This window comes from Hypanus sabinus, chromosome 21, assembly GCF_030144855.1.
Source record: "Hypanus sabinus isolate sHypSab1 chromosome 21, sHypSab1.hap1, whole genome shotgun sequence".
Taxonomy (NCBI): Eukaryota; Metazoa; Chordata; class Chondrichthyes; order Myliobatiformes; family Dasyatidae; genus Hypanus; species Hypanus sabinus.
In genome coordinates, this window is record NC_082726.1 from 36,247,759 (window position 1) to 36,263,436 (window position 15,678).

The window sequence follows — 15,678 nt, forward strand, 5'->3', positions numbered from 1 at the left end:
ATCATTGAGTGTATGCCTTCAGGCTCCTGCACCTCCTCCCTGATGGTAGCAATGAGAAGAGGGCACATCCTGGGTGGTGGGGGTACTTAAAGATGGATGCATCCTTCCTGAAACATCACTCCTTGAAGATGTCCTGGATGCAGGAGAGGCTAGTGCTGATGATGGAGCTGACTCAGTTTACAACTTTCTGTAGGTTATTTTGATCCAGTACAGTGCCCACCCCCCATACCAGAAGGTGATGCAACCAGTTAGAAGACTCTCCATGGTACATTGTAGACATTTGCAAATGTCTTTGGCAACATATCAAATCTCACCCCGGAACTCGAAATTGCTCACCTTTTCCACTTCTGCTTCCTTAATGAGGACTGGTGTGTGTTCCCCAGTCTTACCCTTTCTGAAGTCCACAATCAACTCTTTGGTCTTACTGAGGTTGAGTCCAAGGTTGCTGCTGTGATACCACTCAACCAGCTGATAGATCTCACTCCTGAACATCTTCCCATCACCATCTGAAATTCTGCCAACCATAGCTGTGTCATCAGCAAGTTTAAAAATGCTGTTTGAGCTGTGTCTAGCCACACTTTCATGGATGTAGAGAGAGTAGAGCAGTGGGATAAGCACACATCCTTGTGGTGCGCCATTGTTGATTATCAGCAAGATGGAGATGTTATTTCCAATCCACACAGACTGTTGTATTCTGGTGAGGAAGTCGAGGATCCGGTTGCAGAGGGAGGTACAGAGGACCAGATTTTGGAACATTACACTGCTGTGGAAACTCTTAAGAATAAGTGGTCTAGGCCTTCACAAATAACTCCACAACATCCATTGATACCTGCAAAACAAAGCTAGATTTAAGATCGAAATGTTTGAAGGAACAAAATTCACTCAGGGGAGAGGGAGGGGTGAGACAGAAGCTGGCAGGTGACAGGTGAAACCAGATTAAGTGAGCTATGATGGACAAATAGAGCCAGATGGGGAAAGGAGAGTCAGAGGTTGGAGGGCAAGAGGTGGAAACAGATAAGGAAAAAATTTTTGAGATAGGAGGGGAAGAAGATAGAGACAGATGCTGGAAGGTGATGTGGAACTCGATAATGGTGGGATGACAGGCAGATGGGAGGGTGGATGAATCTAGATGGGAGAGGGTGTAGAAAAGGTGGATGAAAGAAAAGAAAGCAGGTGGACTGATAGAAATATGAAAGGAAAACAATTTCCAGGTTGGTTACTTGAAAAATTGAAAATTCAATGTTCATACCATTCAGTTGTAGACTAACTAAATAGATTATGCGATATTCTCCCATTTTGTGTTCTCCACTGCGGTGGTGGAGAAGGTCAATGACGGACAGGTCAGTCTGGGAATGGAGAGAGTGGTTGAATTGAATCCAACAGGAAGCTCAACCATTAAGGGATCAGGCTGAGATCTTACCATTCAATATGGTACACATTCAGGATTCTTCCCACTGGGAAGAAAAAGGAAATTATCTAATGCTGGGAAACCAAACTAAAATATGCTAGAAATTTACAACAGAGACAAAGCTTTGGCCTGCAGTTCAGTAAAGTCAGATATTATGGAAGTCATTAACACCTGCTTGTTTTTCATCAATATCCCCTGATATGCCAACCTATTAAGATGATTGAACTAAGTAAAACAGAAATTTCTATTAACCTCAGCAGTCTTTTGGTGGAGAAAGTTCTTCAATTCCTCAAGTAAAAACAGGAGACGTTGGAGATAATCTTCAGGTCAAGCTGCATCTGAAGAGAAAGAAAGAAGATTAATGTTTCAGCTTGATGACCTTTCATCAGAACTAGAAAAGTGAAAATAAAACAAGTGTATTTTAATATGCAGAGAATGAGAAAGCTGGAAAGAAGAAAATGGAATAACACACAGAACACTGGAGAAACTCAGCAGGCCAGGTAGCACTTATGGAGGGAAATAGACATTTGATGTTTTGGGTTGAGATTATTCTTTGAAATTGAGGGAATGTGTGTGATAGTGAGGAGACTAAGATTGATTTGGTGGTAGGAATGTTCTTAACGCTATCTAGGGGATGGGAGATGGAGAGAGAGGGAGAGAGAGAGAGAGAGAGAGAGAGAGGGAGAGAGAGAAAAGAAAAAAAAGAATGTTTTAGGTGGAAGACCTTACATCAGAACTGGCAGAAATACTGATGATCTAAAATTGTTGAACGTAATATAAATCCTAAAGGCTGCAATATGCCTAGTCAGAAGATGTGTCTAGAGTTTGCTAGAACAATGTAGGAAGCCAAAAACAGATCAAAATAGAACTGGGATGGAGAAATAAAGTGATGGGTAAGTGTAATCTTGGGGTCACCCTTGCAGAATACACTGAGGCATACTGCAAGGTGTGGTTATTTTCTCAGGTGTAGTTGAGTCACCTTGTATCACATACAGTGGATTTCAGTTAATTGGGCCAGCCACTTATTTGGGACAATTCTTAAAGAACAAAAACTAATTGAGAAAATAGCCAGGGTTCCCTCCATTTATTTGGGATGCTATGCCACTTAACTGAGATAGAAGACCTGCTGAACAGCTTCTAACTAGCATAAGTCACGTGCACTTGCGTGGTTGTTAGACACTATACCGTGCTTAGAATGAACAGCTTTTAAATAGCACCTGTGTTCAAAAATCTGTTATTTTTGTCACTGATAGCTGGCTAGAAATAAGCATTTAAGATAATTTAGAACTGTTTTGTTCAATGCCGTTTCAAACATCCAGGTTTGGAGATGCCAGAAATGGCTGGGAGTGAAAATAAAATGATTTCACTACTTCAACAAGTTAGGAATTACAAAAAATCTGAAGTTATTGACAATCATCTTGAATGTTGCAATGAAAATGAAGATTTGTAGAATTTGTCAAAAGCGTTGTGTGATGGTAGTCCGTTATATGCACTGATTTTGTTCATTTACAATCAATCAAAAAGTCATGGCAATGTACTCTGGATGAATTCCTACATCAATAAATATTAGAAACTAATACACACTCTTATAGTACTGTATTGTCAGGTTTCTAATTTGTTCTGTGTTTCAGTTAAATACATATTTTGTTACTCACTTAAACAGTAGTTTGTTTTTATTTATACCTTAATTGTGCCTTTTTAACAATTTCCATAAAACTTTGGCTTTTGGGGCATCCACTTAATTGGCAGCAGGAGGTGCAGTTGGCTGCAAGAGCCTTCTGTACCTTCCTCCAAACACGTTGTCAGCAGTGAACCAAGACCCAGGTGGATGGAACCTCCACTGTTGGCTCCACCATGGGGAACAATGGAGGTTGGTAGCCATGAAGCACTTCAAAGGCTGACAGATCTGTGGAGAGGAGATGTGTAGATTCAGGGACCATTCAGCCCAGCAGATACATCTTCCACATGGAAGGGTAATAGGCAGCAAAGCATAGGAGAAACTTCTCCACTTGTTGATTGGCTCTTTCTGACTGTCTGTTGGTCTGCAGATAATAGTTAGAGGGTAAACTCACTGAGGTGTGGAAGGATTAGAAGGCTCACCAGAAGTTGGGCACAAATTGTGACGCCCAGTCTGACACAACGTCCTGAGGGAAGTTTGGGGAGGGCAATGAAGTGGGCCGCCTTGGAGAACTGGTCCATGCTGTCATGATCACCATGGCCCCAATCAAAGATGGCAAACCTGTGATGAAATCCATGGTGATGTGGAACCACAGGTGTCAAGGGACTGGTAGGGGCCGCAGGAGTCCAGAGGACCACTGGTTGGAGGAATTGGACTGGGTACATTGAGGGCAGGCAGTGAGGAACTGATGTCCATCTGTGATCATGGTGGACCACCAGGACTTGTGACACAGAAGATCCAGGGTCTATCGGATGAGAAGTGGGTCCACTGGAGTAGCTCAGAGCACAAGGCTGCCAGCACATACACATATGTCAACCGAAGCAAGCCTCTGCTGTTGGGCTGGGCGAAAAGGCTCCTCAAGATCCCAGACAATTGGGGCGAGGATCTGAATCTGAGGGAAGGTTTCCATTTCAGCTGGGTCAAACTGTTGTGACAAAGCATCTGCCTTAGAGCCAGTGAAGTTGAACTGCTCAAAGAAGAAAGTGCTGAGAGCCTGATGTGGGCTGAGTTGAGTCTGCTGTATGGCTATGAGGTTCTGGTAGTCAGTCCAGTTCAGGAAGGGCTCAATGTTTCACATCAGAAAAATGTCTCCATTCCTCCAATGTCCATTTAAAGGTGAGCAGTTCCCTGTCTCTTACTCCATAACAGTGCTGTGTAAAGTTGAATTTCCATGACAAAAAGGCTCAGGAGTGTGTCTTCACCCCCAGTCCTTGCTGAAAGAGGATGCCCCAGGGCCTACATCAGATGTGTCCATCTTTACCACAAAAGGTCCAGAGGGATTCCAATGGTGGAGAATGGAAGTGGTGGTAAAGCTGTCTCTTGAGCTCCTCAAAAGTGTGACTGCAGCTGCAGGCCAGTTTATCTGTGAGATGGGTCATATGGTGAGGGAGGTGAGAGGGCCGGCAATCTGGCTGTAGTTCCTGATGAAACAGCAGTAGAAGTTGGAGAAGCCCAGGAAGTGCTGTAGCTGTTTGAGAGGGCATGTTCGGGGCCACCAAACGAAAGCATCCTCTGGATCCCTGGATATGCCTTGGGGTGAATGGACGTATCCTAGGAAGGAAATAACTGAAATGGCATACTAGCATTTCTCTAATTTGGTTTTCATGGAGATGCCAAAGGACTAAATGGTGGTCTTGGGGGTGGGGGGGGGTCAGTGGAGAAGATGAAAATGTCGTCAAGGTAGACAAACATATTCTTGTGTAGCATATCTCAGGGTCTTATGAATGAAGGTTTGGATAATGGCTGAACTATTGGAAAGTTCAAAAGGCTCCACCAAGTATTCATAGTGGCCAATGGGTGCTAGGAGTGATGTCTTCTATTCATCCTGCTGGCAGATGCGGATCGTATTGTACGCAGTCTGTAGGTCCAGTATGGTGAAGATCTGGACCCTGCAGAGTGTTTTGAATGTGCTACCCATCAAGGGGAGAGGGTAGCTGTTCTTAACGGTGATTTTGTTGAGTCCACAGCAGTTGATGCAGAGCCAGAAACCCCCATCTTTCTTATTGACATAGAAATATCCTACACCAGTTGGAGACTGGGATTGTTGAATGACACCATGCCATAGTGCTTTGGCGATGTAGTCATTCATGGCTTGGGTCTCTGGAGGGGAGAGGGAGAACAGAAAACCTAGGGAAGGAGGTTGATCATGCAGTCCAGTGGTATGTGAAGTGGCAGGGTGCTCAGTTCCTTTTTACTAAATGTAATGTATTATAACTCAAAAAAATTAATCAAGAGAAAAACAGGAGAGAGTTAGGGGATGCATATTTATTTTGTTTTTACTTTGTGAGGTACATACATATGACACGGTGCTGTAATGATATATACCATTTACTTACTTTTGTTCATAACCAATAATAAGTCATGTAAACAAAAAAAAACAGAGGGAGAGAGGGAGAGAGGGGAGAGGGGGAGAGGGGAGAGGGGGAGAGGGGGAGGGGGGAGGGGGGAGAGTGATTTTGAATAATGAAGCCAAGGAGTGGTAGTGGGGACGAGCTCCCACTACTTAATAGTGCTCCTGACGGCATTTGCTTCAAATAGCCTCTGACAACCAAATCCAACTCCTGGCCTTCTCGTGTGGCTTAGCCTCTAAGCCCAGCGGAACTGTTTCTACTGACAGGAGAAGGGGTAAAGGCGAGTCCTGGTGCCATAAAACCAGTGCTTTGGGTAGATGGAGCTCGTCAACCTGGGAAGGCAGTCCATCTAAGAGAGGGAAAACTCTGATTTTAAACCTCCGCTGCCTTGCGGCCATACCCACTCATGGGAAAGGCTTCGGGAGTAAACCCTGAGGACAAATCCGTAGCTGGAGTCCCTAAGGCAATCCAATGTTGCCTTCAACCTCGTTCTGGCAACACCTGCGACAACACTGGTGCCAAGCTGTATTGGCCCTTGCCTTGGACAACATCACTGGCGTGGAGAGGGGAGACTTGCTGCTTGGGCAACTGCCAGTCTTCCATACAACCTTGCCCAGGCCTGCACCCTGGAGAGGACACTTCAAGACTTTCCAGGCGCAGACCCATGGTCTTGCAAGACTAACAGATGCCACACACACTGTATATATAGTGCCTATAAGAAGTATTCACCCCTTAGGAAGTTTTCATGTTTTATTATTTTACAACGTTGATTCACGGTGGATTTAATTTGGCTTTTTCAATGCTGATCAACAGAAAAAGACTCTTTCGTGTCAAAATGCAAACAGATCTTTACAAAGTGATCTAAACTAATTACAAATATAAAACACTCTACGGCAACTGTCCTGAATTCCATAGTAAAATCCAGCCCCAAGCTTGAGCCTTAACATGGGCAAAGTATCCAATCCCTTCCTTCCTTCCTTCCTTCCACTCCCCAGGCAGTTGAAAACCTGGTACATCTGAGCAGTGAATTCCATTTAATTACTGCATGTGGTGATTTTATTGTCCCAGTTAGCAGTGACCCAGGTCAGTGGTCACCCAGTTGAGAGAGATGACAAAGGCAATCTTAGCTTAGTCCGTAGAATACAGAGATGGCTGGAGCTCAAAATGTAAGATGCACTGGGATAGGAAGTTGTGGCATCGTGTTGGCGATCCATCAAAGCATTTGGGCATTGGAATCTGGGGTTCCATTGAAGGAGGTTGAGTAGCACAGGGTTAATATAACGGGACAGAGAATTGGTTGAGAGTGGTGAGCAGATGGTCAGTGGTTTCCTGTTGGTTCTGGATCACGCACTAGTGTTGGTGGACAACTTCCTTTAGGCGAGCAAACTCTGCTGGTTCAATCACTGGTTCACCTAAATGTAAGGAAGGCTTGTACCAAAAGCAGAGCAGCAGAGACAATTCAGCAATGAGCAATAAAGGCTGATTTATACTTGTGCATCGCATCTACGCCATAGGTACCGCATACCCTATGCTGTAGAGTGATGTGCACCTCCCCAAAAAACTCACACGTCGCGGCGACACAGACCGCAACAACTGTGATTGGTCCACTTGGTAGCATCGCATTTCTGGTTGCTTCTTCTCTGTCATGTCTGTACACCGATGCAAAATAGATGAACCAAATCATCAAAACTACCTGCCGACATGTGAAAGTGTTTGAAATACATTTCCTTGACCATATCTCTCATGAAGAAACTCAACACAGTGGCATAGAAACCCCACCGCCAACAAGCATTTTGGTGCACACCAACACATGCTCGTTATGGCTTAGAGCGACACAGAAGTGAAAATCAGGGCTACGGCATAGCCCATACGCACGTATAAATCAGCCTTAATTTGAATAATAGACCACAAAAATAACCAGCCATGAGGGGCCACAAAGCAAGAGAGAACCGATAGTAAACACCACAGACAACAAGGTAACTGAAGGCTAGAAGCAACTGGTTGAGGTTGGCTGGTTCAATGGGTGAACAAGGACTGTCGGTGAGAACTGGGTTTAAATAGGCTGCAGATGTGCTGGAAACCGGTGGCAGGTGAGTCCTGTTAGCTGGTTGAGAGACTGGGAGGTGCCTGTGAAGAGTATCACAGATGTAGGTGGGAAGGGACTGAACTAAGTGGGAATAAAATGGAGCCAAAATATGAAGACACGATTTCAGTGGGGGAGGAGCAGGCAGAACCAGTGGGCCTAACCAGTCAGGCTTGTGGTTCTTGGGTAGGAGGTAGAAACAAGCAGTGCAGGGTAAGGGAATTATGAGGTTGGTGACAATGGAGGGGAGATCTTCAGAGTCAATGCGGTTGGTGATGGTGTGGGAGACAATGGCCTGATTCTCCTTTAAAATGGGTGAGAAAGAGTTGCTGCCTGGCCTCAGCAAACCGGAGGTCAATTGGCCAGACCACAACAACACCCCTCTTGTCTGTTGGTTTGTTGGTGAAGTTGGGATTGATCTACTGCCCCTGCAGTGCAAATATACAAAGCTAAGCAGTGAGTTAAACATTTCCTCAAAAATCACATGAGATGAAAGCTTCCTACAGGGTTTTTAATGAGACCTTACTTGTGAAACTGCAGAAAATTAAGTAAAACACACATTAAACTTAATACATATTTGCAGTGCACCTGAATATACTAATACTGTCAAGTATTCTCGCATTTGGTGTTAACCAAGGTAATACACACATAACTATGCCATGCAAACAAGAGTAAACCCATGGTGCAATGATATCTTAACAATAGGCAATAAACATAATATTTCCTTCAAAATGTATCTACTAAATGTTTACCAATATTAACAAAACTTAGGACTCACAGATATTGGTGTTTTTACAGCAAATAAAGAGGGGGTAGAACTGGATGTCCTTCCACCATGTGCTTCAAAATGAAATCCAAATTAATCCATGCAGGAAATTATATTAAGAAAAAGCTTATGCACAGGAAGTGATGGTCATTCAAAATGAACTGTATCTTTAGAGGCCAGTACACTCACTGCCTGACATCCATAGGGTATCAAGCTTAACTACTGATGTTAAATGATTGTTTCATTAAGTCTTTGGCAAAAGAAGGATAGTCCCAGAGAGTGGCCTTGCAATAGTCTTACTGCACAGTCTTTAACTGTTCTCACTTCGAAGATGTCATCCTTGATGATGTTCCTGCTGGGCATCAGCAAGAAACGCTGAGCCAGTTAACCATGAAGAGAGGGTGAGCTGATTAGCTTGGAGCCCTCTAGTAGCATCATCAACTGGGCTGAGATTAGTAGGAACCTAGCTCCATTGGCTCTTCTGGGTTGCAGATTGTTGTGTAGGTTCTTGGAATCTTCAAATCTTTAAGATCCTGAAGGGAAGAACACTGCTTCCACTGCTCATGTTTCCCTTTAGGGACATCCCATCCACAAGTGTCCGAGGTGCATCTCTCCCACCAGGCTCGTCTATAAATGGCTCGTTAGCTAACTCTGCTAACAGTCACTTGGCTCAGAATGAGAAGGCCACCTTTCATTAGTAATATACGTCTAGGGGCAGTATGATTTGGGATTCAACCAAACAGGGAAGTTAGAATGTTACGATTAAGGAACAGATTTTAGTGAATCCTGTGTAAATACTGCCCCATACCCCATACACAATTATCGGTCGCCAAGAAACGACAGGTCGCACACCAGCATAAAATTATAAAGACAGTACGTTTACCAATCTTTCAATGTCATCAAACAGTTAACAGGCATCCCGCTGGGCAGGAAGTTACAACATGTATCAAGACAATCCAATTGGCTGACACAACAGCCCCAAGGTGGATAACATGTTTCCTTATCTTTAGCCGAAGCAAAACACTCTTACTAGCAGGACACATCGCTTTTGCAGAAAACTGCTAAAATAAAAATACTTCACAGCATAGCAGTAGAAATCTTAACAGGACATTACACATGAAATATCCCTCAGTACTGACTGGAACAGCAAATCCAAGAGGGTCAAATAAGCTGCTGATAGCAGTTAAAAGGGTCTTTCAGTATCAGTAACCTTGTAGTAAAGATGTCAGTAATGAGGTCTGATCCAAGGCCTAGACACTGCATAGGAGGGAGATCTATCCAAGATCAAGATTGTGTAGACCTTTGGCCAGATCTTCAGATGGGAAAAGACTGACGTCAGCGCTGTTGGATGCTATATTATGCAGTCTGAGATTAGACTGTGCCAACATGTCTTACATTGCTTTCAGCACACTGACTGCTTCTTCTGTACTAGAAAATGATTTAAGACCATCATCAACATATGTACCTCTGCCTCTCTATGTACCCCCATGTTTCAGTTATGAATTTCTTCTTTCCTTTGATAGCTGTCCACTTATGGCCCTAGATTGCCAGAACTGGCAAGGGAAAGTTACCAAATGCATGAACTCTCACATGGTACAGTACTCCAGAATCTCATCCAGTTGGTGATCATGAAACCATAGTCTTGATGATTCTCTCTCAATAGGAAGCTGTGGAACATTTGGTCGATGTCTGTCATCACTGCGACAGACTCTGTTCTGAAACATATGAGGACGCTGACCAGACTGCTAGAGGTTCGAGTACTGCAAGATCATATTGTTCAGTGATGCACCTTTGAACCGCACACTTGAATCAAAGATGAATCATATTTGTAAAGGTTTCTGGGGGTGGTAAACTCCAAAGTTGGGCAAATATCAGTTTTCTTTGGTGGGATCTGGAGGATGTGCTAACTCAGCATAATTGTTTTTGAAGAGTCACTCCATGAATTTCACGTAATAATCTTTCATTTCTGCTTTCCTTCTCAATTTGCAACTGGGAGACGTGTTGACTTGAGGCCTGCTCTCTGCTATTTGGTAGGAATTTATTGGCAATTGAAAAGGAAGAGGAGCTACCCAATTGTGGAGTTGTCTTTACTAAATATTTTGTTCATGATTTGAAGGGAGACCTCATTTTCAATGGAAGGCAACTGAAGACCAGCTTGTCTAAATCTGGTTGAGGAGATGAAAGTGTGTCAGGGTACTTGGTTCGCTTACCTACAATCTTCTCTTTCATACAGATTCCATTCTCACAGCATCTGAAATGGCTTGGCCACCCATTCTCCAGGAGATTAATCTTAAATGTGCGACAATGGGCTGATGAGCACCACTGAGGCAGACTTCACCAATTATGACCCAACCCAGGTCCAGTTATTGGGCATAAGGTACATTGTACTGATCGTTGCACTGTTCATGTATCTTAAGAACATAGGTGTCTCTGCCAAGCAACAGGAGAATTTCAGAAGAGTTGAGTGGGGATTCCTGACAGCTAGCATGTCTTTAATATGTGAATGACTATATGAAGCTTCAGCAGATGGGATCTCATCCTTGTTATTGGGAATATACTCACACTCAATGAGGGCTGTGAAAGCTAAGAAGACCTCCCTTCTTATTGACTCCACAACAAATCCACTGATTCTTCTTCAGTCGACTTCTGATTATCCAGAACACATCTTTAGGGTGCACAGGAAAATGGAACTTTGTATACTGAATGCCAAATAATGTTGATTTTGCAGATGGCACAATCACTGAACATTTAATATCAAAGTTCAAAATAAATTTATTATTAAAGTACATATATGTCACCATATACAACCCTGAGATTCATTTTCTTGTGGGCATACTCAATAAATCTATAGAATAATATTGTTATGACGGATGAACAGTTTTGATGGACAATGGGGTGCAGAGTTGCCCACATTTCTCCCCCCCCCTATTTGAAATAAACACCGTTTTTGAAATAAAGAAGACAGTCAGGAGGAGAGTGATGATGATAATATCTTGAAGGATAACAGAATTTTCAGTGCTTTAAAATAATAACTGTTACTATTAAAAAAGCTGTATTTTACTCATTTAATTTTCAGTGTTTTAAAAGTCATTTCAATAAATAGCTAAATACCATGGGACTTCAAAGACAGATATTTTGTTGTAATGCATTTGTTCATTTTCAATTGAAATTAAAGCACATGTTTTCTACATATCCCATGATATTTTATTTTCTCTTATGAGGTGTATTACCAAAACACTCCGTCCATCTGCTCCTGGTCCGGCCCCCCCGTCAAATTTTAGAACCCTTTGTGGCGCTCAAGTCAAAAAGTTTGCCCACCCCTGGCCTAGCTGAATGACAGAGGGGTCATAATTGAATGACCACAAAGATACGACGGATTAAGAAAGCAAAGGAAGGTTTGGCTGCAGTGGCTGTTACATTCTCGCTCTCTCTCTCTCTCCACAATGATTACAACACAACAACCATATCTCAGCACGCATGAACTGAACTGAACTGAACTTTATACTTTTCTATGACAATTCATTTACCCCTAGACATCGACAGAGCTTGTTTATTATTGCTTATCATTATTCCTACACTTTTAGATTTATTATTGCTAACTTGTGTTATCTATATATTTGCATTATTGGTATTGATTTGCTTATTTTACTAATAAACATTTTTGAATATAGTACCACCAGACTCTAATGGATTCTTCTTTCTCTGCTGGTTAGACACCCAGTTACGGGGTACGAAACAATATCAACAACAGAATCAATGGAAGACTGCCCGTCTAGGGTATTCAACCAGAGTGCAGAAGATAACAAACTGCAAATACAAAAAAATATATAATAATAATGATGATAGTAATAAATAAACAAGTGTAATGCCCAGGTTAAGATTTTTACTCAGAAGAGGGGCTATTTTAGAACGGATTTGAGGAGGAATTTCTTTAGCCATAGAGTGGAATTCTTTGCCGCAGGCAGCTATTTAAGACAGAGGTTGATAGAATCTTGTTTGGTCAGGGCAAGAAGGGATGTAGGAGAAGGCAGGAGTTTGCGGCTGAGAGGAAATTTGGATCAGCCATGATGGAATGAATGGCAGAGCAGACTCAATGAGCCAAATGGTCTAATTCTGCTCCAATATCTTATGGTCTTTTCACTGTGCGCTTCAAATCGGAGAGTGAGAGAGAGAAAAGGGCAGTGCATATGGTTAAAATAGGGAAAATGGCAGATCTTATTGACAGTTAGTGATGATTAAGATCCAGGGCGGGCAAAAGACTGGGTGTCCGAGAAGAGGAGGGTTGAAGTTAAGGTACGCAGTGGGGATCTTTGACAAAGAAGTAGACTCACAGACATAAGAACTTGGCATCCTGACGGGCCCAGGGGGACTAAGATCGTCTCTGTTAGAGGGGAAAAGCTAACAAAACAGAACTTAGTCATGGTCGTGTGCTGTGGGCTGCATTTATTGTGGGCGGGAATGTACGCTCGAAGCTTGCTGTTGGTTGGGCGGGGCCTGGGGTGCAACGTGCGCGCGGGAGGTGGGCGGGGCCTGGGGTGCAACGTGCGCGCGGGAGGTGGGCGGGGAATGAACGTGCGCGCGGGAGGTGGGCGGGGAATGAACGTGCGCGCGGGAGGTGGGCGGGGAATGAACGTGCGCGCGAGCGGTGGGCGGGGAGTGAACGTGCGCGCGGGCGGATGGCGGGGAGTGAACGTGCGCGCGGGCGGACGGCGGGGAGTGAACGTGCGCGCGGGCGGACGGCGGGGAGTGAACGTGCGCGCGGGATTTGTTGTTGGCGGGAGCGCGGCTTCCACACAATTTGGAGTTGTTTCTCGCCGTGGTCGGCTGAGGTCTGTGTAGTGGGACGGTTCGCCGCCGGGAACGGTGTAAGTAAGGCATTGGAGCTCGGTGAATTGGCGGAGGGAATGATGACAGACAGGGGAGGAGATGAAGCATGAATCCTACGGCAAGAGGGCCGGATGCACAAATAACTGGACCCCTCCATACCGGGGTATGCCAGTCGGTTGTAGAGACAATACCCCACAAGCTTGTGGTCGAAGAGGCAAGCTGGCTGTATTGTCTGATCCCTGCCTTAACTGTTAGTTTCAGCGCTCGGTTCATCAACGTAGGGAATCAAAATCTTTTAAAATCTCTGATGTAGCAAATCAGAAAAGCGGTAGTATCCAGGAAACACTCAGCAGGTGCGGCTCTATCAGTGCAGGGGGAAACGGACGACGTTTGAGGTTGCAAACCTTTCCTGTCCCCACACAGAGCTTGCGACTCATCCCACTAAGTACCTCTTCCTGTACTCTCACTCAGAGCCAGGAGAAACTGGGAGTGTTTGTACCGTTGAAAGGAGCTAACAGGAGTGGCTGTAAACCAGAATTTTCTACCCCAAAAGAGCACATCTGTCTCTCTTCCCCCCCCCCCCCCCACAAACCACATTGCAAATTGAATCTGGGAAGGTGGCAAATAAATGGAGTAGATGGTGAAGGAGCTGAATGGGGCACGAACACCGAGTGCTATAGTGTATTAACGAGAAAACCGGGTAAAGTATTATTTTATACCGGGATAAGAATTTTCCTAGAATACATTATTTCCAGTCGTCTCTAATTGAGTTAAATAGTAACAAGTGCCACCGTCAAAAATAAATGTAAACACGGCGATCTGCATTCCAATTGTGTTCACAAAAAAAAACAGAACCTATTTCTAACAATCTGTTGGTGGTCCAGGTTGCTGATCTATTATCATGAATTGGTTATCGGTGACCAATCAGGTGTGACTACTCTGCCCTCCTATATTCCAATTTAAAAACTTAAGGAAAGTTAGAATTTGACGCATGAAAGAGCAGTAGGACATTTTGTATCATCAAATTGTACTTAATCACAAATTAATTACCTGATTCACGTGCTAAAACATAAGATTGTGTATTTGAAATGAAGCCTGTTCAGCCACAGATGTGTTGATAAAATTATCTCTGCCTTATATTACCTGATGTTTCTCTGCCCTTCAGGTCGCAGCCCAATTGTCCTAAACCACTTAAGTTACGCCATAATTTTCCCTAGGCTACAAATGGAGAAAACTTGGGTATTATGTTGAAACGGAAAGCCCCTTGTTGTCTGGGATTTTGTCATCACAAGTTGTGGTTCCCAGTCAGGGCTGAAGAAAATGGTCTGACTAATTTGAAATCTGTGAAAGTCTCTGGGCCCAGTCACCACCACTTGCTTTTATCTTGATACCCAAGAAGCAATAGGATAAGTTCTGCTGCTTTTGTTAAATGTGACCCATTGATAGTCTCTGAGAGGTGGAGAGAAAAATAACTTTAAAAGAAACAGTAATGAATCAAGACTCAAGGAGAGAGAAGGGTTCTTATTTTTATTAGATCAATGCCACAGGGAATCAACAGATATCAATTAATAGATGCCATTGTTTCTTGGACAGGGAATTTATTGACTCATGCTAACCATGTGATCATTAATCCAGTTTACCCTCACCCCAAATCAACATACACTCAGTAGCCACTTTACTAGGTACGAGAGGTATATCAATGCCAGCAATAGTGGTGACAGTTAATCCTGTTTAACCTCAACATACACTTGTGCTAGAATTAGTGATAAAGGGCAAAGTATCGGGGAAAAATTGAGAAAAGGCTAAAGTTTGTGGTATACAGTACTGTGCAAATGTTTTATATATATATATAAATAAATGTAGGTGCCTAAGACTTTTGTACAGTATTCTATTTGTCAACGTGGAGCAGAAAGCAAGTTTGTGAATCTGGCAGGAGCAAAGGATGTCGGGAATGGTGAGGTTGCAGTGCTGGGGGAGGGGTGTGGGACAGGTGGCAGAGGAGGAGTGCCAGGGGCCGGTGGGGGAGGTGGCATGGGTGCAGACACATCCAGCCCTGAGATGCAAAGCAAGGTAATTTGATTCCAAACAATTGGTTTATTAATACTTACAGAATGTCTCTTCGGTGCTTCCCACTCCCCTTTTGCATTCCCCCTTCCCATTCTCAGTCTCCAGTTGAGACCCATATCAAGTTCAAGTTTATCATCGTTTACATGTCATGAATTTTTTTTTTGCGGCAGCAGTACAGTGCAATGTATAAAATTACTACAGTGCTGTGTAGAGGTCTTGGGCACCCTGGCTATATATATGTGTCAAAGACTTTAGCACAGTACTGTAAATTTGAAAATTGAATTTGCATTTTAAATGTAATGAGTTAATTGGCAACAGACTGCGTATCATTTTATTTCAGAGTTACATATAAGGTTTAATCTAAAGAACACGGATGAAATTGCTAACGGGATAAGTGTCCTGACCGGCTGCATCACTGTCTGATACAGGGATTGTGAGGCATCTGACCACAAGTCCCTACAAAGGGTTGTCAAGACTGCTGAGTGGATCATCGGGGTC

At 43.6% G+C, this 15,678-nt stretch overlaps 1 protein-coding gene across 2 annotated transcripts in view; it reads left to right on the plus strand.

Moving 5' to 3' along the window:
• Positions 1-13,002: 13,002 nt before the first annotated feature.
• cuedc2 (CUE domain containing 2) overlaps positions 13,003-15,678 on the plus strand; it is a 58,435-nt gene continuing 55,759 nt past the window's right edge. Inside the window, exon 1 of one of the 2 annotated variants that reach the window (XM_059946337.1) lies at positions 13,003-13,151. Coding sequence is in view for 1 of the 2 variants with exons in the window: in XM_059946336.1 (XP_059802319.1) it covers positions 13,220-13,276 (57 nt within the window). In the remaining variant the exon portion in view is untranslated. Of the gene's footprint in view, positions 13,152-13,204; positions 13,277-15,678 lie in introns of those variants that run through there. The other variant, XM_059946336.1, reaches the window with a different exon arrangement.